Here is a 22,221-nt window from a genome sequence, read left to right on the forward strand (position 1 = left end):
CTCTCCCCCTTCCTTTACTTTCCAGAGAACTGGGAAGGGTCCCTCCTGAGACACCTTCCACGCCCCCATTCCTTCCATGGGCTGAGATGTCTCTTACCTGACTGTTGCCTGGCTGCGCTCTTCCGCCTCCTGTTTCTCCAGGCTATTCCCACAGACCATTATACCCAACCCAAATGTATCTGAGCCCCCCCCCCACACACACACACACCGTTGCCTGTTTAAAAAGTCATATCAGAATCCCCCCTGCTCCTGTTTTGGTCAAGGAGTTCACTTTGCTAGTGTTCCCTTCACAGCTTGCCTATGAGGTAGGCCAGCCTGTGTAGGCAAATTGAGGGGAGACGTGAATCCACCCAGCAGAGCTTCCCATGATGGAGAAGGAGGTGTGTGAAGGAGATGACTCTGGTCTTTGAGCAGCACAGGTTGTCAAATAGTTTTCTTAATGGAAAGGACAGTTTGACAGTGGAATCAGTGTCCCAGAGAGATCAGTTCCATTTCACTGGATCCTCCAAGCAGAGGCTGGACAACTCTCTGTCGGAGAAACATTAATTTAGAATCCTACACTCAGCAGGGGGGTGGACTTGATGACCTCACGGGTCCCTTCCATTCTATAATTCTCAGGCTTTGGTGACATGAGTTGCACATGCCCAGCCTGTCCTTGAAAGGGCCAGAACTGGGATAATGTAATTTTGCCAGGCCTGGACAATGAAAAGCAGTAGGCTTGATCACTATTTTCAATGCAAGATGCAAGTTTCAGTGCTACACAGAAGTCTTGGGCTGCTCATTCCATTGCAAACCCAGTTTGCAGCTATGGTTTGGGGTGCTTCAGTTTTCATCTGCAGCATTCAAATGAGCCTCTTTCTCTTCTGGGGGGAGTTTAGCAATTGATGGCGCAAGCTGCTGAAAACGTGGAGACATGCCACTTGGCTTCCTGGAGCTGCTAAAAAGAACAGCCTCTCTTCAGCCTCCTTTGAAGCCCAGAACACATTTACAGATGGAAAGGAAGTGGCTGTGCAAGAAAAGAGGTAACTAACAAGCCAGAACAACAGGAAGTCAGGCAAAAAATGAGGCAGACTGAAAGTACTGTACAAACTCACACAGACAGACTGAGAAGGAAAGCTGGTAGAAATCTGCACTCTCTCTTACAGATAATCCTGGTATTAAATTCATCCTCCCCTTTGAACCACACCTGTCTAGTCCCCCCTTGCCATTTCTGGCTCTGAGCTTACCTTAAAAGAAATTATCACAAGAGCCCTTTGAGCACGCACAGAGTGTTTTTCCGTGATCGGGGAAGAACAACGTTCCCTTGCAAATCCATTTCCACAAGTGGATCAGGTCTCTTCACTCAAAGGCCTCTTCATATATAGCCTGTGAAAGACCCTTATTTTGCAGCCCATTCCTCCCCGCTCACAAAAAACTGGCAAACTCCTTTGCAACATGTAATGTAAAAATAAAAATCGATGTGTTAAACTTGTTGGATGCTGGTTTTAGTTAACTCCCCAGGATGGGGTGAAAGGAGAGGAATGTCATGTTCACTGTTTCAATGTAGTTTATACATAGTAACGTTTCACATGCCATGGCAGTTGAAAAAACATGCTGGCTGGGGAATTCGGGGAGTCGAAACCCACCCATCTTAAAACTGCTGAGGTTGAGAAACACTGGTTTGGTTGAAAAGCTGGTGGTTGAACCACAGGATCCTGGTGAATTGTACTTCTTGGTCTGGCTTCTTGTGGTGGCTTTGAACACCTGCAGCCCGTTCGCTTTGCTTGTGATTGATTCATTCAGAGCCGGAGAAAGGATTATTTTGATAATCAGGTGCAGTAAATGCAGATTAGAGATCTCAGTGAAATTCAGTCTACTTCTGGGCTGAAGAATTTGCACCACACCGTCAAAGAAGCCCAAGAGGGCCGGGTGGTTTGCGTTCAAGGGACTTGGGGAACTCACCGGTTGGCCTGACAGACTGGGATATCTAGGCCGTGGTCATATTAAGCCAGTCTTCGTTAGATTTGTCTGGGGTGGGGTGTTACAGGAACGGAACAGCTGTGTTTTGCCTCTAAGCAACCATGACTTGCTTTCCGCGTTGGCACCAGGGAGCAGTTTGGTGCAAGCGAGGCAGGGCGCCGATTTTTGCCCCCTCCCCTCTCCGAGGTCCAGCTTTGGGGAGGCGGGGGGGGGGGTAAGAGGGGTTGCAGAAGAATGAGATGGATCCCCGAATCGAAAACTGTGCCTCTTGGGGTCCCCAACGACAACCTGACCGTCCCGGGAAGAACAGGACTGGGCAGGATGGCGAGAGGATGAGGGGGGTGGCCAGGGGTCCCGGAGCGCGCCTTTCCCTTGCGGGCAGTGGTGTGCTCAAGGAGGCCAGCCAAGTGCGTAGGGATGGGGCGTTAAAGCGAAGCCACTCGCGGGGAGAGACTTCTGGGGGTCTGGCCGGGGAGGGGGCCGCACGGCGCCCTGGGTCTCCCTGCAGGAGGGCAGCGGGGCGGGGGGCGAGGGGGCCCAGGCGCCCGGGGAGGGGCGGGAGGGCGCTGCTCGGGTCCGCCCAGCAGCCGGTGCTCGGCGGGCGAGAGAAAGGAGGAAGAGCCAGGCGCGGGAGGGGGCGAGCGGAGGAGGCTGCGCAGCCTCCGTGGCTCTCACCGCCGCCCCAGCCGGGCATGTGCCGGCTCCTGCCGCAGCTGAGATGGCCCACGCCGGGTGGGAGGTCGCTCGGGAGCTGCAAGGTAGGGACCCGCCGCGGGGAGGGGAAGGGAAGGGGGTCCCCGCGCTCGCCCGCCCGCCCGTTGGCCCGGCTGGCCAGGCTCCTCGCCCGCAGCATCCCTGCCCCGCCGCCGGCTGCCGGCTCGCTTCATCCGCCCAGCAAGGTGCAGGGGACCCCTTGACCTGCCTGCCCAGAAGAAGCCCCCACCCAGAAAAGGCCCTTCTCATCGTGGCTCCGCTTCCCCTTTGCCCGCGGCCCCCCCCCCCCGCTTCCCTCCAGGCAGGGGGGAAAGCCCTCCGGTGAGACCCCTGGGAATGGCCCCCTCCCCCGTCCGCCATCCCAGCCCTCAAATGCCTCTTTCCTCCGCCAGCCGGAACGACGGGCGGGATACTGACCCCTCCCTCCCCCCAGAGCCCCCTCAGCGGAGGCTTCCATTGCGGGGAAGGGTCTCTCGGTGCCTCCCCCTCCTCTGCCCCCCACGGCCTGCCCTCTTTTCCCCATCCAAGGAGCCCCCCTGCCCATCGCGCTCTGCATCTCCCCAAGGCAGCCCTCCTCCCCCCCCCCCGCTCCCCGCTAACCTTTCCCCACCCCACCGCCTGGGAGAAGGCATTGCCCCTGCCCCGTCTTTATCCTGCCCGGCTGTCCGGCCCTCCCCTCCCCTCCCCTCCCCTCCCCTCCCGGTCCACTGAGAGGGCGCCTCTTTCCCACCCAGACCCACCAAGGTCCCAGCGCGTGGTAGCTGAGGTGGACTCCCATTCACTTTAGGTTCTGTATTCCCTCCCACCCCTCCATGCCAATCCCGGACACCATTGCCATTGCAGGAGTACAGCCCCCGCCCCCACCCCAACTCTGGCTTCGAATGCCTGAGAATCATAAGGACTAGCCCCAATTCTGCATTCTCTTGTTCTCATCGCCCAGGTCCTGTTTTCGCTGGGGACGGGATGGTGCGAAGGCCTTTTAAACCGCAAATATGCCTCTTTGGCCCCCATCAGGAGTCCTCCCGCTCCTTCATTCCAAAGAAAAGCGGGATTGGCATTATTCGGTCTCCGTGGCACGGAATAATGGCCGTAAATGCCCATGCCTTCCTCTCGTTGCCGACTTCCAACCCCCCACTCCAAAATCTTTCTTTCAGGAATAAACTCCCAGGTTCATTTTTTATTCACTGTCCAGGGTGCTTAATTCTTCGCTCACTGATACACGCACGCACATAGACCTACATCCTGTGCGAATTGCGTTCACACAAAGCTGCACCAGCAAGAAACCCACCCTCACCCAACATCTTCTGGCCAAACCGTGTTTCTGCCTCGCAGCTTTCGGACTTCCTGCTGTTGTGGAGATAACTCAGCCCTGGCAGGCGCAGTCCCACAGGGAGGGTCTTGCTGCATCTGGGGGAGGGGACGGAGGGACGGCCGGTGGGTTGGGGGAAGGCTGGAAGAGGCTGCTTTCCCCAGCCGAGGGTCCTGATAGCTGGGGGTGGGAGGAGGGCTTGGGAAATTATTCCAGCTCGTAGGGGAGGGCCGGAAGAAAGGGACGTTCCTGGGCTTCCCACCCGCGCTCCCAAAATAAAGGTTTATTTCTCAGACATTCCTCCTCAGTCTGGCCGGGTCGGGTCTGTGCGTGTGCGTGTTTCATCATATCCTCTTTTTGCACGTGCAAAAAGGTTTCGCTCCACTTCGCTTAGCCACCCAAGACAGCAGAGATAGGACGCTCCGTCTTGATACTGAATAACAATGCCCATCGTTCCCAGCTGGCCCGGCTCATTGACCTCTTATAAGCTGGGGAAAGGGCGGAAAGAGAATCCGTGAAGGTTCCAGACGGCTGCATGAAAAAATAACAGGCCCAATTAAATTCGCGCGCGCGCACACACCCACACACTCACGCTCACACACACACACACGTGTACCAGCGTACTTAGCTTTCTGCCTTTCTCTGTGGCATCGTCCTTTGCAGGTTAGCACAGAGACACGGGCCCCATTTGTGGAGGCGGATCCTGCCTAGAAACCTCGCTTTCGGAGTTCAGCCATATAGAAAGTGAAGCAGCTCTCCGTACATGCCCGGAGGTTCCCTTGTCCTTTTTACTACTGCAGCCAACACGAGTGCCATCCAGGGTGTTCATAAAACAGGAAGGGTGTTGGCAGACAGACCTCATTTATCACACCCTGTGTGTATGCAAGTTGTTAAATATTGTTGCACTTTCAGGCTTTGTTTCCCTTTCCCCTACACGCACAAGCACGCAAAGGAAGCACTTCTCAAAGGGGTGGGGCTAGACCAGTGTTTCTCAACCTTAGCAACTTGTGTGGACTTCAACTTCCAGAATTCCCCAGCCAGCAGAATTCTGGGAGTTGAAGTCCACCCATCTTAAAGTTGCCAAGGTTGAAAAACACTTGCTTAGATACCTTCAACATTCATTTTTCACAACAGACATGCTGCCCACTTTTGACCAGATCTTCCTGTCTTCACATTTTCCCATCCCTTTTCCTAGCTTTCACAAATATTCTATCAAAATAGGAAAAAATTAGATTCTTGCTTTAGGTTTTCACTCATCATCACACTCAGCGTGCCAGCTCCACTTCTGGACTTGCACAAAACTTTCCATGATTTGCGCTGGTTCATTTTATCATGCCCTTTCGCTAAATTAACAAACATGTAAACATGTAAACAAACGGTGGCGCTGCGGGTTAAACCGCTGAGCTGCTGAGCTTGCCGATCGGAAGGTTGGCGGTTCAAATCCGCGTGACGGGGTGAGCTCCTGTTGCTAGTCCCAGCTCCTGCCAACCTAGCAGTTCAAAAACATGAAAATGTGAGTAGATTAATAGGTACCACTTCGGCGGGCAGGTAACGGCATTCCGTGTAGTCATGCTGGCCACATGACCACGGAAGTGTCTTTGGACAAACGCCGGCTCTTCGGCTTTGAAACGGAGATGAGCACCGCCCCCTAGAGTCGGACACGGCTGGACTTCATGTCAAGGGAAACCTTTACCTTTACCTAATAAACTTTCATTCTCAGCCTTGCATGTTCCTTAAGAATCTGTTGAAGAACAAAAACCGATCTGCAGTCCCTGCTGGACATAAATCTGCACTGAATTTTCCAAATTTTACTCCTGGTCCCTTCTTGTTCCCTTTCTGTCAAAATTCTGCCAAATGCCTCTTAGCAAAGAAATCCCTTGGAGATTTGCATTTTCTCTTGAAACCTTTCCTTTCATGTAGGAACAGTAACGGTGTCCCTCCAATCATCAGCCACAGATGCCGCCTTCCCAGACTGTTTAAACCGGTCACTCAGCCACTCGATCAGCAAATGACATCTGTATTTTAACATGCCTTTGATTACACTATTTATTTCTATATGCATTGATTTATACACTCTCTTCTTGCTCGATTCTAGGCTTTTCACGTGAAATAACCACGCGCAACAATAGCAAGTTCACATGAACAAAATGAAATCTATCATGTGGCCTTTAAACAAGATAAATATCCCTCCCTGTGTTGGCTGCTCCTGATTATATCATACTGTCTGCCCCCAAGTAGCATCTTTGCTGCTTTCCAAAAATGCAGCACAGAAGGGTCCGAGGCAGTGCATTTTATGCGAAGCTAACTTTGACGACTACTCAGAAACAGCAGTTGGCGCAAAATGCAGTGGCCTGCTTGCTTCTGGGGGGAGAACTGCCCAAGATATGAATGCAATGTCTGCGGACCTGCAGAGACTTCCGGTAGATGTCCAGGTGCAGTTGAAAGTGCTGGTTTTAACCTGTGCAACCTTTTCCGATACCTACAGACAGCCTCTTTCAAGTAAAATTCACCCTTCTAATATTGTCCTTATGTGCAAAGTTGTTAGTAATCTCTTACTTTGGGCGATGAGGAGGATAGGGCAAAGAATGATGGTTTTGTGAAAACTGGTCAGGACTGAGTTACAGCAGAGAGCTTTTGAGGAATAGGGAAGTGGGGGCCCTTGGTTAGGGGTTAGGTTGTTTCAGTAGGGTTGGTGTTATTTATCATTGTGTTTTTATTGTTAATGGCCAGGAGTCTATGAAATGATGGCAGCTTATTTATTTATTGGATAAATCAATCTGAACCTCAAGGAATCAGATTGCTCCAAGGAGATGCCAATGGGATGGCCTGTTTCCTGGCTTCCTCCCACCAGATCTCTTATGGGGGGAGGGATTGTCAGCCTGCCCTCTCAGCCCACCCAGGATAGCCAGGCAGGCTCTACCTGGCTACACCTGCAGCCTCACTAGTTTTCATTATTCTCACAGCATTTATCGCTTTCTTTTCATCATTTTTCACTATAATGTATAGCATTCATTTCATTGATGTGCCATTGATGGTGGGTGGGGTGCAGTTTTCTCCCATCCAATCCCCCCTAAAATACCCTTCCAGCATTTCCCCACTTCAGTATCATCCTGTTATTTGTATTTCCATTCACTCTGCTGGAAGCTTCTTGTTTAGCCCTTTTTCACCCCACTTCCTAAACAATTGACCTCTGCTCCCTATCATAGTTTTGCCAAACCAAAGTTTTCACATAACACTTTTTAGTAAGATAGGAAAAATGTAGACCAAGTTACGAGCCCTAGTTCTACCTGTGCCTCCTGCAGCATTCCCTGCTAATATGCCATGATCAACCAAATCCCAGTTTACCCCAAACATGCTTACACAGTCAGGATCAATAATCCAGAGGGCACTTGACAAACGAATATCCTGTTGTCTGCAACCAATCAACCAAGTTATACATGCAGTGCATGGACACCCATTCAGGGATGCTGATACACCCCAAAATTTTTCAGAGGCTCAAGTATCTTCCTTATAAGAAGGAAAAAAGGTGGAACATTGGGGGCTCTTCAGAGTGGGGAAAATGTATTTGAAGGGAGACATGATTGGCCTGCATGAAATCATGCCTGATACAGAGAAATTGGGCAGGGACAACTTTTTCATCTCCTTCCAAGCTCAGGGCCAGAGACCAGAAGGGGATTCCAGACAATGTAAAGGAAACTCTTCACACAGTGCATGATTGAACCATGGAATCCATGACTACAAGACAGGGTGGTGGCTGCAAACTGAGATGGCTTTAAAATGGGATTGTGGAAATTTATGGAGAACAGGTCTGTCTGAGACTATTGGCCTTGAGGGCTCCATATTACCTCCAAACTGGGGGCAGATGCCTCCAAATCTTTCTTGCAGGGGACCAGCACCAGGAGAGGGAGATGTCTGAACCTCCTCCTTGCAAGCAGCCAGAAGCGTCTGGTTGGCCAATGGGATGGACAAAATGCTGGTTGAGGGAGGGTCTGGATGACATGGGGGCTTTGATTGCAGAGCTGCGACCACCATCAGGACTTTTTAACCCCCACCTGATGCCTCCAAGTCCGTGACTTTCTTGTCCTTTCGCTTCATTACCTTTCCAAGCAGTTTAAGCCCACAGTTGATCTCCATACCGTGTGGCCAAAATCCATACATTATGCATTGTGCGATCAAGTGTTTCCTTTCGTTCATCTTGAATCGTCTGTGAATGGGTTCCAGGGGGCCACCCCAACTTTTCAGGTTTTTGAGGAAAGGAGAATGCCTTTTCTTATCCCACCTCTTGTTCACTGTGCATACTTTTCTAAGCTTCTTACCATTTCCTGCCCCCTTGGTTGCCTAAACTGACTTCAACTCAAGCACCAAACATGGTACCTTTGCAGGGAGCGGTGTCATATCCGCTGCCCTTTCCTTGCATCTTTCAAAGTCTCCTTTGAAGGAAGTTTGAGGCTTGGAGATTACCAGGCCATGTAGTTTTCACGGGAACCAGATGGAAGTGAGTTTCCATTACGTTTTCTGACATCCCAGTCTAACCTACAGTTAGAAATGGGAGATGGGGGTCTCCTATCACACGGCCTAAGCACGTCTGACTGCTTAGTTTTTTGAAATCAGCCAAGATTTGCTGGCTGCTGTAATACAGGTAGTCCTCACTTAACAACCATTTGCTTAGTGTTGGTTCGGAGTTTCAATAGTGTTGAAAAAAACGACTTATGACCGGTTCTCACACTTATAACCATCACAGCGTCCCCACGATCACGTAATCACGATTTGGGCGCTTGGCAACCGGTTCTCATTTATGACCGTCGCAGCATCCCGTGGTCACATGATCACCATTTTCAACCTTCCTGGCCGGCTTCTGGCAAGTTAAATCAATGGGGAACAGCGCGATTCACTTAATGATCATGTGGTTCACTTAATGAGTGCCACAAAAAAAGTTGTAAAATCAGGTCAGATTTGTTTAACAACTGCTTCGCTTAGCAACCAAAATTCCAATCCCAATTTTGGTCATTAAGTGAGGACTACCTGTAATTCTTTTTTAGATACTAGATGAACTGTCTGCAGTAGGATTGCACCAGCGAATGGCCAAGAACAGCACTTTTATTTTTTAATGCCTTGCCCAGTAACCCCTGCAATGGCATTTGCCCTTTTTGCATTCTGCTGGCCACTATTTTCCCTGAACTCACTGCCATGACCTCGAAGTTACCTTTCTGGGGACTCCTGCCAACTCAGAACCTGCAGAGGGAAGAGAGAATGGCCTTGAAGAGGGGAGGAAGAGACCTATCAAAGCAGATAAGAGGGGCTTGAGCCCAGCCCATGAAAATAACTTGAGGAAACATCTCAGACAAGCCCGTCCCTAGTTGACAAAGGTAAAGTGAGGAAGGGGGAAGCATATTCAGACGTGCAAGACTCTGTTGCTATAGTTGTTACAATAAAGTAGTCCTCAGCTATATGGGGTTGGTTTCTTAGTCTGGTCTTCCTATTTGGGCTGGCAGAACCATGCCCATGTGGGCTTAACGTTTCCACCTTCTTACAGTCACCATCACTGGCCCTTCAATGGCCCACCTGTTCCTCTGGGGTTTTTTCACAGTGTCATTTACTTTCTCCTAAATCACTTGGGGTCCCCTGCAAACTTTGACCCGTTCACTGCTTATCTCCTTCCTTTCAGAACATTTCAGAAACAGATTTAAAAACAACCTGGTCTCAGGGGAGATTAGGGGATCCCCTGGGAACTGACTGCAAGCAGAGGAAAAGACTGAGTGACTCCCTTATTTTTTGACTGGTGTTGCTGAGAGCCTTTTGGCTTAAACTACCCTGTTTCTACCACCACCTTTGACTCCATGATACTTTTTTCCTAAAAATATGCGTTCTGGCTGAGCTATCAAGGGTTTAAATATCTAGCCTGCATTTTGGAGAGCTTCGATTCTGCCTGTCTGCCCAGAGGTATCTATGGGGATGGGGTCAAATTCCGCAAGATGGCAGGGCTTCACTCGTGATGCTGCAGCTGCCATCTTCCAGATTTTGACACCCAGCGCAGTTGATGCCCCTGTGTGTGTGTGCCTGACTGCCTGTCTGCTTACCTACCAATCTGTCTTAAACTAAGAAAAGCAAAAGTAGAAAATAGCTAGAACAAAACAACAATATCAGATAATACAGTGTTTCCTACCTTCGGCAACGTTAAGATGTGCGGGCTTCCGTTCTGGGAGTTGAAGCCCACACATCTTAACGCTGCCGAAGGTGGGAAACGCTGATTTATTGTAATTATTGTGGTAATTAAATATGTGCAAAACTAACTGCTCCAGGAACAGAATATTCTACAATATCTCATTTTTGAAATGGTTTCAAATGCACCTAAAAAGTAGAAGGGAAAAAAGAAAAGCTTGGGAAATGATGTGAGAAAGTGAATAACTTTCCCCAATTTGACCCTTGTACAGGTGGTCCTCACTTAACAACCATTCATTTAGTGACGGTTCGGACTTACAACGGTGTTGAAAAGAACGACTTATGACCAGTTCTCACACTTATGACCATTGCAACGTCCACACGATCACGATTTGGGCGCTTGGCAACCGGTTCTCATTTATGACCGTCGCAGCATCCCGTGGTCACGTGATTGCCATTTTCAACCTTCCTGGCCAGCTTCTGGCAAGCAAAATCAATGGGGAACAGCATGATTCAATTAATGACCATGTGGTTCGCTTAATGACTGACACAAAAAAGGTTGTAAAATCAGGTCAGATTCGCTTAATGGCCACTTCGCTTAGCAACCAAACTGTCGGTCCCAATTGTGGTTGTTAAGCGAGGACTACCTGTACCTTGGTTCTAAAAAAAACCCTACCTCATTCAAATGTCGATATTAGCGCCTATTCCTCCACATTGGGTAAATGTTTTACCTTCCAATGTTGTAAAGTAATTCTCTTAGGCAATCCTGTGCCCGGAAACCCCACAATTTTGATCTCTTGATAGATTGATATGGTGTTGGGGTATAGCCAAGAACATCAGCATTTTGAACCCAGAGCGTGGACTCTTCTTCTCTCTCTTTCTCTTTTTTCAACTTCTTCTTTCTTTTCTTTATAATTTCTCTTTTCTGGGCAAATTTCCACTTCAGCGTCTGTCGATTTGGAGAGCCCTTTCGGCTGGCTGTGTAATAAATCTGGCCCCAGGATTCGGGTGCCACCTAAGGTTTGTCACTTCTCCGACTGATTCGACCAACAGCTGCTTTCATAAGGCAAAATATTTTGGGATATCTAGGTTTTTTGTTTTAGTTTTGATTGGAATACCCGTTTATGCAGCCAACTTTCTCGTAACTGGAGTTGCCCACTGTTGGTGCTAATGGTGTTTCTGGTTTCCGTCCTCCATCTTCAACTCCATCCCACCCTCTTCAGCATTTGGGTCAGAGGTGTGTGTGTATGTGTGTGCACGTTTTGTTGTTTATTCGTTTAGTCGCTTCCAACTCTTCATGACTTCATGGACCAGCCCACGCCAGAGCTTCCTGTCGGTCGTCAACACCCCCAGCTCCCCCAGGGACGAGTCCGTCACCTCTGGAATATCATCCATCCATCTTGCCCTTGGTCGGCCCCTCTTCCTTTTGCCTTCCACTCTCTCTAGCATCAGCATCTTCTCCAGGGTGTCCTGTCTTCTCATTATGTGGCCAAAGTATTTCAGTTTGGCCTTTAGTATCGTTCCCTCAAGTGAGCAGTCTGGCTTTATTTCCTGGAGGATGGACTGGTTTGATCTTCTTGCAGTCCAAGGCACTCTCAGAATTTTCCTCCAACACCACAGTTCAAAAGCATCGATCTTCCTTCTCTCAGCCTTCCTTATGGTCCAGCTCTCGCAGCCATATGTTACTACGGGGAACACCATTGCTTTAACTATGCGGGCCTTTGTTGTCAGTGTGATGTCTCTGCTCTTCACTATTTTATCGAGATTTGTCATTGCTCTTCTTCCAAGGATTAAGCGTCTTCTGATTTCCTGACTGCAGTCAGCATCTGCAGTAATCTTCGCACCTAGGAATACAAAGTCTTTCACTGCTTCTACATTTTCTCCCTCTATTTGCCAGTTATCAATCAAGCTGGTTGCCATAATCTTGGTTTTTTTGAGGTTTAGCTGCAAACCAGCTTTTGCACTTTCTTCTTTCACCTTCATCATAAGGCTCCTCAGTTCCTCTTCGCTTTCAGCCATCAAAGTGGTATCATCTGCATATCTGAGATTGTTAATGTTTCTTCCAGAGATTTTAACTCCAGCCTTGGATTCCTCAAGGCCAGCTTGTCGCATGATGTGTTCTGCGTACAAGTTGAATAGGTAGGGTGAGAGGATACAGCCCTGCCGTACTCCTTTCCCAATCTTAAACCAGTCTGTTGTTCCGTGGTCTGTTCTTACTGTTGCTACTTGGTCGTTATACAGATTCTTCAGGAGGCATACAAGATGACTTGGTATCCCCATACCGCTAAGAACTTGCCACAATTTGTTATGGTCCACACAGTCAAAGGCTTTAGAATAGTCAATAAAACAGAAATAGATGTTTTTCTGAAACTCCCTGGCTTTTTCCATTATCCAGCGGATATTGGCAATTTGGTCTCTAGTTCCTCTGCCTTTTCTAAACCCAGCTTGTACATCTGGCAATTCTCGCTCCATGAACTGCTGAAGTCTACCTTGCAGGATCTTGAGCATTACCTTACTGGCATGTGAAATGAGTGCCACTGTTCGATAGTTTGAACATTCTTTAGTGTTTCCCTTTTTTGGTATGGGGATATAAGTTGATTTTTTCCAATCTGATGGCCATTCTTGTGTTTTCCAAATTTGCTGGCATATAGCATGCATTGCCTTGACAGCATCATCTTGCAAGATTTTGAACAGTTCAGCTGGGATGCCGTCGTCTCCTGCTGCCTTGTTATTAGCAATGCTTCTTAAGGCCCATTCAACCTCACTCTTCAGGATCTCTGGCTCTAGCTCACTGACCACACCATCAAAGCTATCCCCGATATTGTTATCCTTCCTATACAGGTCTTCTGTATATTCTTGCCACCTTTTCTTGATCTCTTCTTCTTCTGTTAGGTCCTTGCCATCTTTGTTTTTGATCATACCCATTTTTGCCTGGAATTTACCTCCAATGTTTCTAATTTTCTGGAAGAGGTCTCTTGTCCTTCCTATTCTATTGTCTTCTTCCACTTCCGCGCATTGCTTGTTTAAAAATAATTCCTTATCTCTTCTGGCTAACCTCTGGAATTTTGCATTTAATTGGGCATATCTCCCCCTATCACTGTTGCCTTTTGCTTTCCTTCTTTCTTGGGCTACTTCTAGTGTCTCAGCAGACAGCCATTTTGCCTTCTTGGTTTTCTCTTTCTTTGGGATGTATTTTGTTGCCGCCTCCTGAACAATGCTGCCAACTTCTGTCCAGAGTTCTTCCGGGACCCTATCTACTAAGTCCAGTCCCTTAAATCTATTCTTCACCTCCACTGCATATTCCTTAGGAATATTAGTGAGCTCATATCTAGCTGATCTGTGGGTCTTCCCTAATCTCTTTAGTCTGATCCTAAATTGTGCAAGAAGAAGTTCGTGATCTGAACTACAGTCAGCTCCAGGTCTTGTTTTTACCGACTGTACAGATGTCCGCCACCTTTGGCTGCAAAGGATGTAATCAATCTGATTTCGGTGTTGTCCATCTGGTGAAGTCCATGTATAAAGCCGTCTCTTAGGTTGTTGGAAGAGAGTGTTTGTTATGCAGAGTGAATTGTCTTGGCAAAATTCTATCAGCCTATGTCCTGCTTCATTTTGTTCTCCCAGGCCATACTTACCTGTAATTCGAGGTGTCATTTGACTGCCCACCTTAGCATTCCAGTCTCCTGTGATGAAAATAACATCTCTTTTAGGCGTGTTGTCCAGTAGGTGCTGCAGGTCCTCATAGAACTGCTCTACTTCAGCTTCTTCAGCATTTGTGGTTGGGGCGTATATTTGGATCACTGTGATGTTAGATGGCTTGCCCTGAATTCGAATTGAGATCATTCTGTCGTTTTTTGGGTTGTATCCAAGCACTGCTTTAGCCACTTTACTATTAATTATGAAGGCTACTCCATTTCTTCTGTGGTCCTCTTGTCCACAGTAGTAGATCTGGTGGTCATTTGATGTGAAGTGGCCCATTCCAGTCCATTTCAGTTCACTGACGCCCAGAATGTCTATCTTTAATCTTGACATCTCACCAATAACCACATCCAATTTGCCCTGGCTCAAAGATCTTACATTCCAGGTTCCAATGGTGTGTTGATCCTTAGAACATCGGATTCGCCATTCACCACCAGCACCGTCGGCCGCTAGCCGTCCTTTCGGCTTTGAGCTAGCTGCGTCATCACGTCTGGGGCTAGTTGAGCTCATCCTCTGTTCCTCCCCAGTAGCATTTTGACCATCTTCCAACCTGGGGGTCTCACCTTCCGATGGTATACCGACAAATCTCTGGTTGTACTGATCCATTTAGTTTTCACGGCAAGAATACTGGGGTGGGTTGCCATTACCTTCCCCAGGGATCGCATTTAGTCTGACCTCTCTGTCATGACCTTTCCGTCTTGGGTGGCCCTTCACGGTTTAGCTCATGGCATCATTGAGGTGCTCAAGCTCCAGCACCACGGCAAGGTAACGATCCTTTGCTGAAGGTGTGCACGTTATTATAGTGTTAATATGGAATTATTACTTTGGTCTTATGCAGTGTTTCTCAATCTTTAAGATGGTGGACTTCAACTCCCAGAATTCCCCAGCCAGCATGGCTGGCTGGGGAATTCTGGGAGTTGAAGTCCACACATCTTAAAGTTGCCAAGGCTGAGAAACACTGCAGTAAAGCGTTATTACTACAGACTGAGCCTGGCATTAGCATCTGAACAATTCTGTGCAGGGAAAAAGTTTTCTTAGGTTTTCTCATTTATTAGCATCTGGCACTTTCGCATTCCTGCAAAATGGCACATTTCCTGTTTTATTTTTTTTGACAGCATGGGTTTCCTTTTTTTGCAAAATGCATTGATTAATCCTTAAAAAAAAGAATGAACAAGCCAGCAAAAGGAGAAAAGGAAAAAGGGAAAAAAGAATTGATACAGGAAAATAATATCAGTGAGTGGAATGGCCAAGATTGTACAGTTAGTGGTCAGTACACCATTAATAAAAAATTAAATATCAAAAACAAAGTACATTAAATTATTTGAACAATGTGGGAAAGGGTTTGAAGCTCTGAGCTGAGTGCCAAAATCCCCACTGTCTGTAATTTAAAAATACTAAAACAGCATTTTTATCTGGATTATTTTCTCCATTGCACAGGCCTCAGTAACATTAGCACCTCCCTGACTATGGCTGATAAAAATTGGGCTGGACTTTCCTTTCCTGTTTTGCATGTGGATGGGAGACCACTAGGAACTCCAGAGCTTTGGATTAGACCTGTAGATCCTAAAATCTGGCAGTGGCAAATCACCTTCCTATTGTTGCCAAGAAAATTACACAGATGGGTTAACAGTCACCAGGCATCGAATTTGACTTGAGGGAGATTTTCCTCTTATAAGTCTGTTAAAAACAGTCAGGCCAACTCTTTCCCCCTTGATGTGCGTAATTGCAGCTACACGGAAATGTAGGGGGGGGCACAGTTTATCTGTCAAGCCAACCCTAGTTTGTTTAACCCTGGTTTACTGCCAAACCATAATTGCTTAAATTTGCACAGCATGCTAAACCATAAACCATGGCTTACAAACCACAAACGCTGGGTCTGTGCTTGGCTTGCGCGAAACCAAAAGTTACATAACGGCTTACCACAATATATGACATGACCCCCAACCCTGCATTTCCTTTCTCTTTCCAAAGTTCACTCTGCTTTCATAGCATGGCGCAGGTCGAGCCTTAGAAACATCCAAAACATGGTGAGAAGCAGATCCCTCAAAAACCATCAAGGTAGCATGATGTGCTTAAACCAGTTTGCAGCACCTATGGCACAACAGCAGCTAACCATGGTTTATTCGATCAAGCATGAAACATGAGTCACAGAGGAGGAAGGGGTCGGCTGAACTGCAAGCCGAGAGACTGGACTTTTGCAACGTGCCTCTGAAATACCTCCAAAACCTCTCATGCTCCAAGCACCAGTACTGACAAATAATTTATGAAAATCCCATCAGTCCTCTAAAACACCGACTCTACTGGGACCAGCTTCCTGCATATTCTGAAAATGCAGCTGTATAAACAGAGCTGGTGGGAATCAATCAGAGGCGTCCCTCTTGGCGATAATGCGGCTTTTAACTCAAGCACCCCCGCGCCCCCATTTTTAACCCCCTTAAACGAATTTGCAAACGGTGATCCTGCCGAGGCAGTTAAAATGCACTGTTTCCTGCTGCCCCCTTTCAAATTAGAGGCAGAGGACAGGGCTGCCTTGCCACAAGCCCACCAAGGGGGTTTCAAGGTTCCTCCCATCTTGGGGATTTTTAATTGCCTAATGCCTCCCCCCCCCCCCGTTTTGGTGGGGGTTTTCCCCCCGTGCTGTAACAGGAAAAGCCAACCAACATGAAGATGGACCTGGTTTTGGCTTTCTCAGAACTGATTGTAAAGGATGAGGCCACCATCGTAAATTTTAAGCCCCAGCCTCTTATGCTTGTGATTATGGTCAGTTCCAGGGACATTTGTGGGGCGGGGGGTGTCAAAAAAGTCAAGATGGTGAAGCGTGGATGATGTGGGCAGGCTGCCATCTTGACCTTTTTGACCTCCTCCTCTGAAGCCACCCCTAGCCAGGTCCCCAAAGCCCTCCACATGCACAATATGAGGTGACCTGATGTGTGGCCTGAAGTGATGCCAGCCAGCATTGAAGCTCCTGTTGGTTCTCTTGGTGTCCTTTGGACCGCCTCCTCCCACCTGAAGCCTTCTTCTGTCCACCTCAGTCCACCTTTGGTGGCAAGAAAGGACGAGACCTCCAATTCCTGCAGCCACTCTGCTTTTCCTGTTTAACGCTGGCTTCCCCGTTGCTGCTTTAACATATAGACACTGTAAATGAAGAAATTGGACTGCAAGAACTTGGTTCTTTGATGTGAGGGATAGTTTCCATGCTTGTCCTCGGGTTCCAGGGATGATGCATATAATGCTTGGCTATGGGATAGGCTGACCATATTTCCTGGAGACAAAAACAGGACTTTGGGATGGCAAAACGGGACGGGGTTAAAACAGGACATTGGGATGGCAAAACCGGGCAGGGCTGGGCGACGGGCAGGAACTTCTCTGGTTTTCTCGGGCTGGGAATCTTCGGATTCCTTCGTTTGCAAGAGGCAAGGCTGGGCTGGAGAGTCTAGTGAACGGTTGTCCCCAGCAAGCCATTCCTCCTCTGGCTGTGCTTTTACGTTCTTTCCTTCCTGCCGTTTCAAGGCAGGAGCCAACCGGCTCTCCCTCTGATCACCGCCTATCAGCTGATCCTGTTTTTTTCTTTTTAGGTTTCCTGCCGGGTTGAGCTCTGCAGCTTTTCCCCCGCCGTTTCTGCCGAGCTCCCCCTCTTTCCACTCAAAGTCAAACTGCATTCTGACAGGTTTGCGGGAACTTTCAAATTTTTAAGTAAGGTTTTTAAGAAAACGGGACAAAATGGACATTTATATTAAAACAACGGGACGGTCTGGAAATGTTAAAAAAACGGGACTGTCCAATCCAAAATGGGACCTATGGTCAGCTTACTATGGGAGAGAGCATAGTCCAACATTTTCAGTGATCTTTCAGCCACTTCTTGGTGGGATCCTGGTTTCTAATGTGGCCTGCTAGGAGCAATAATGTACATTTGCAGTTGCTGTTTTGTAATAGGTGTGTCAGAGGATTGACTTCTCCGTTTCTAGAGCCCTTCCGCCTGATGGGGCTAAGGAAGAAAAAAAATTACAGATTGGTAGATTTGTGCAAAGTGCATAGCAAGCCCATTCCCGCTATGAGCAAGGGAGTACTTTCAAGGCATCATAGGGGTGTGTGAGGCCATGACTATAAGCTAGTTTTAAAAGCCACCTTGTTTGTTCATGGACTTTATGTAAGTGAGGGGACATGGCAATTCCCTAGCAGCCCCCTCAAGCCAGTCAAATGCCTTTTCTCTTCCGTATTCCATGATTTTTCCCAGCATCCCAATTCTCTTTCAATCTTTGTCACATCAGGAGATGCTGCTGAATTGGATTTCATTCCCTCTGCATCCAACTCTCTCTGAGACAGGGAAATGGGCTAGACAAAACCAGGTTTAAATAGCTGAATGACAAGAAACTGCCTCCAGTGATTTTTGTTTGACTGTTGTGGCTTGGATTCTCTTTGTCCAAAATATGCTCAGGGATCATACCTAGGTAGCCATCATGTTATTTCCTTTCAGGTTAAGCAACATTATGCAAAGCACAGGAAAAGAGTGAGAAATCATGAAGAACAAAAGGAAGTTAAAGGCAGGAGATAGGAGAAAAGAAAAAGGCTATTGCCCTGAAATGAAACAAAAGCTTGCTTTGAAGACCCATGTGGCCAGCTGAAGTTCAAAGGTGCCCCACTTTTGAAAAAGAAATAGGTGGGCCCAGAATAAAACTACATCTGATTTAATTGAATTTAAATTTAATCAAGATCATATTAAATTTAGTAACTTCAGTGGTACAGTCATACAATAACTTGCCTTTTTGGTCACATTAAAAACTAAAATGTCTAGGAGTCATGACGGAACATTTCCACTTTCCAACCTTAATCTGACCCTGCTGGCTGGGGATTATAGGAGTTGTCATCACTTCTGTTGTAATGAGGTTGTAGTTTGTCATCATAAACCTTCCAGTTCTCTTCTTGACCCTTAGCTGGACTCACACATGACCCTACCCCAGTGTTTTTCACACGTGGCAACTTTAAGATGTGTGGACTTCAACTCCCAGAATTCCCCAGCCACCATTGTGGCTGAGGAATTCTGGGAGTTGAAGTCCACACATCTTAAAGTTGCCACGTGTGAAAAACACTGCCCTAACCTATAATATATTTGATTAGGTTTTGGCTTAGAATGCTGTATAAACTGGGCACTGTGGTTTGCTAACAACAATAGATGCAACAAAAACCATGATTAAAACAAACCAGGGCTGACTGTTATTTCTGTAAATAAAGGTACCAAACCAGTCTGCCTTGAAATCTTGCTTATTCGGGATTTGAGCAAAGTACTGGTGAGAGTTTTGCAATATTCAGGAGGAAAATGTAGTGGAGCAAACTTTGCCCAGTAAGGCAAGAGGTTCTGTAGGGATCCCTTGTTTTCTTATTTAAGTGTAAAGTAGGGCACTGGAGGAGGCCGTTGCTGAAATCTGAAGGAAAGCAGATGCTCAGAATGGTCTAGACTGCAAGCCCCCATTTTGGTCCGCTTCCATTCACCCCTGCCACAGTACACAACTTGGCTCAATTACACGAGACACCTATAAGGATTTGTCCCAGATTCATTCGCACATGGCCCTTGTTCGGATAACTTGGTACGCTCTGACACTTCTCCTGGGCTCCCTCTGCCTCAGCTGCCAGGACTAATCCCCATTCTTGGCCGTTGCTGTCACCTTCAGTGTTTCACTCCAATGCCCCGCTCACCCAGCCAGGGGCATCATTCCCTTGCGCTCCGCACACACGAGGCTCAGATGTAGTGGCCTCAGTTTACCCCGTGGGGTGAGAATGGAGAAAAACCTTTCCAGGGAAGGTTCATTCAGCAGAAGCTGAAAAGTTGTCCAGAGGGAAGGAAACGGGCCAGTTAACATCCGTCAGGGCTTGTTTCAACTCTACTGCTCATATAATAATATGATGATCAAATTCCTTGGAATGTGCGCAGAGTTCTTCCTCTTCCTCTTCCACTTTCCACTTTTCGCAGGGGAGATTCTGGATCGGTGAATCTGATTTATGCAAAGCTGGGAATGGACGACCGCTTGCTTTAGAATGAGGGCCAAGTGTGAATCACCCCGTCCTTCAAGGGGTGACTTTGGAAAATGTAAAGATTAAAGTCTGTTGCTTGAGACGGCCCCATGATTTCAGGGGCAAGGAACGCATTTTCCTGAATCCCAGCAGAATCCCTGAGAGAGACCTTTGAAACTTCCACATTAGCAAAGTACAGGTAGTCCTCACTTAACAACCATTTGTTTAGTGATGGTTCGGACTTAGGATGGTGCTGAAAAACCGACTTGTGACCAGTCCTTGTACTTACGACCGTTGCAGCATTCCCATGGTCACATCATCACAATTTGGGCGCTTGGCAACCAGTGTAGATTTACGACCATCGCAGTGTCCTGTGATCGCCAGTTTTGGACTTCCCAGCCAGTTTCTGGCAAGCAAAATCAATGGAGAATTGAGTGATTCGCTTAATGACCACTGCAAAAATGGTTGTAAAATCTGGTCAGATTAATGACTGCTTTGCTTAGCAACCGAAATTCCAGTCCCAATTGTGGTTGTTAAGTGAGGACTACCTGTATGCATTAGTTTTTGGTCTCATCAATTCTAGGTACAAAATCCGTCCTTGATTTTTCCACCTGAGCTGTACTAAAGGAGCTCGGTGGGGAGGTGAGACCCTCTGCACATGCTCAGTGGCACTTTATCCAGGGTTTCCAGGTGGGGAACAAACCACAGGTCCTGTTTGTCCTTGGAACCGGATCCAGAATCGAGTGGAGTGGTTGGTCGTGGTCACTCTGCGACAGGCGGGCCTTCCTTCCCATCTTCATCTTGCCATTCTCCTTTGCAGAAAGCATCCGGAAGTTTCTCAGCCGGCCTCCCATCCACCTCCTGGTGAGGGTGAAGCTGGAAACCAAGCCCAAGAAAAATGAAGACCGAGTGCTGGTGAGATTTTCCGGGGCTGTGTCCGGGGCAGAAGAGACGGCGGGACTCCGCTTGGCTGACGGCCGACGGTTGAGAGATGCGGGCAGACACACTCGCTGCAACTTTCTGGAGCAGCACACACCCCTCTTGGGTTCACCCACATAATCACCTGGTCCTTTCCCAGAATCCTCTGGGAGTAGCCACCCCTCTCACCTCCGTTCCCAGAATCCCCAGGAGGATCCACCCCCTTCTCCTCCCTTCCCAGAACCCCCAGGAGGATCTGCCCCTTTCTTCTCCCTTCCCAGAATCCCCTAGGAGGCTCTGTCCCTGTACCTCACTTCTTAGAATTCTCTGAGAGGCTGCACCCCTCTCCCTAGTTAGCAATATCCCCTGGAAAACCACTTCCCTAAAATAGGCAGAAATTCATTGGTAAATCTTCTGCCATTATTTCCCCATGTTGGGAAGAGCTTTAGCTGTGGACTCGTGCTTGGGACAACATTTTGTCCAATTTTAGGTTGGAGAGACAGATCAAGGGAGAAATATTTGAAACTGGAGGGTGGAAGGATTTATCCTGGATTAATATAGATGGATATCGGAGTTAGAAACTGGATCAGACAGAAGAAGCTTGTCTTTTTTTAAAAAAGGAAGCTACCAGCACATTCAAGCAATTGGTTGAATTCCCCTGCCCACACCAGCAAGGAAAATAAAATAATAGATAAGATAAGATAAGATAAGATAAGATAAGATAAGATAAGATAAGATAAGATAAGATAAGATAAGATAAGATGATAAGATAATAAGGATGATGAACGGGGAGGGTTTTTCTTCCCTTCCTAATAGCAGACTCCCAGGGACATTAGGTATTCAGGCTGTTAAGTCAACTGGTAGAGCTTTCTCCAACCCAAGGAGGAAATGCTGCACCTGAAGAATTGCTGCTTTTAGGGCTTTCTTTGTGGAAATGGCAGGAGCCACATGAGAAAAAAAAATAGCCATTTGAAAGAGTGGCTCAGACTTGGGATGGGGAATTTAGACTTGATGTTAGCCAGTGACTTAAACTTTGAAGCTGAACTGCAGCGGCCGGGGCCTTCTTTGCAAGGGCTGTTTTCCCACTGCGAAGGACAGCGCTGTGCTCTTTTGTGCCGTGGGCAGATCCTACCGTGGCGGACCAGAGCAGAAAGAGGAGAGAGGAAGGGTCGGTGAGTTTCAGAACGGTTAAGACATCGTAGGAGAATGAGGTTGCAAAAAATCAGGAGTCTGGTGGCACGTTTTCTGACTCCCCAATTTTATTCAAAGGCAGAAGAGTTCCTTAGCCACAGACCGCTTCCTCGGATGCATCAGAAAGCCTCTGCCTTTGGAAAAAAACTTGGGAGTCGGAAAACGTGCCACCAGACTCCTGATCATTTTTTTTATTAGAGTTACGCGATTGCTAGGGAGCAATTGTGCCAGTTGTAGATTATCTCTGGCCTTGGTGCCTCCCAGCCCAG

The 22,221-nt window shown here is 47.7% G+C and overlaps 1 protein-coding gene across 1 annotated transcript in view; it reads left to right on the forward strand.

The window, feature by feature from the left end:
* The first annotated feature begins 2,637 nt into the window (after nucleotides 1-2,637).
* Nucleotides 2,638-22,221, forward strand: part of CARMIL3 (capping protein regulator and myosin 1 linker 3) — a 53,046-nt gene continuing 33,462 nt past the window's right edge. Inside the window, exons 1-2 of the mRNA XM_063301587.1 lie at nucleotides 2,638-2,717; nucleotides 20,664-20,758. Coding sequence (XP_063157657.1) covers nucleotides 2,678-2,717; nucleotides 20,664-20,758 — 135 coding nt within the window. The 5' untranslated portion in view covers nucleotides 2,638-2,677. The remainder of the gene's footprint in view (nucleotides 2,718-20,663; nucleotides 20,759-22,221) is intronic.

The sequence above is a fragment of the Candoia aspera genome, chromosome 4 (assembly GCF_035149785.1).
Source record: "Candoia aspera isolate rCanAsp1 chromosome 4, rCanAsp1.hap2, whole genome shotgun sequence".
NCBI lineage: Eukaryota > Metazoa > Chordata > Lepidosauria > Squamata > Boidae > Candoia > Candoia aspera.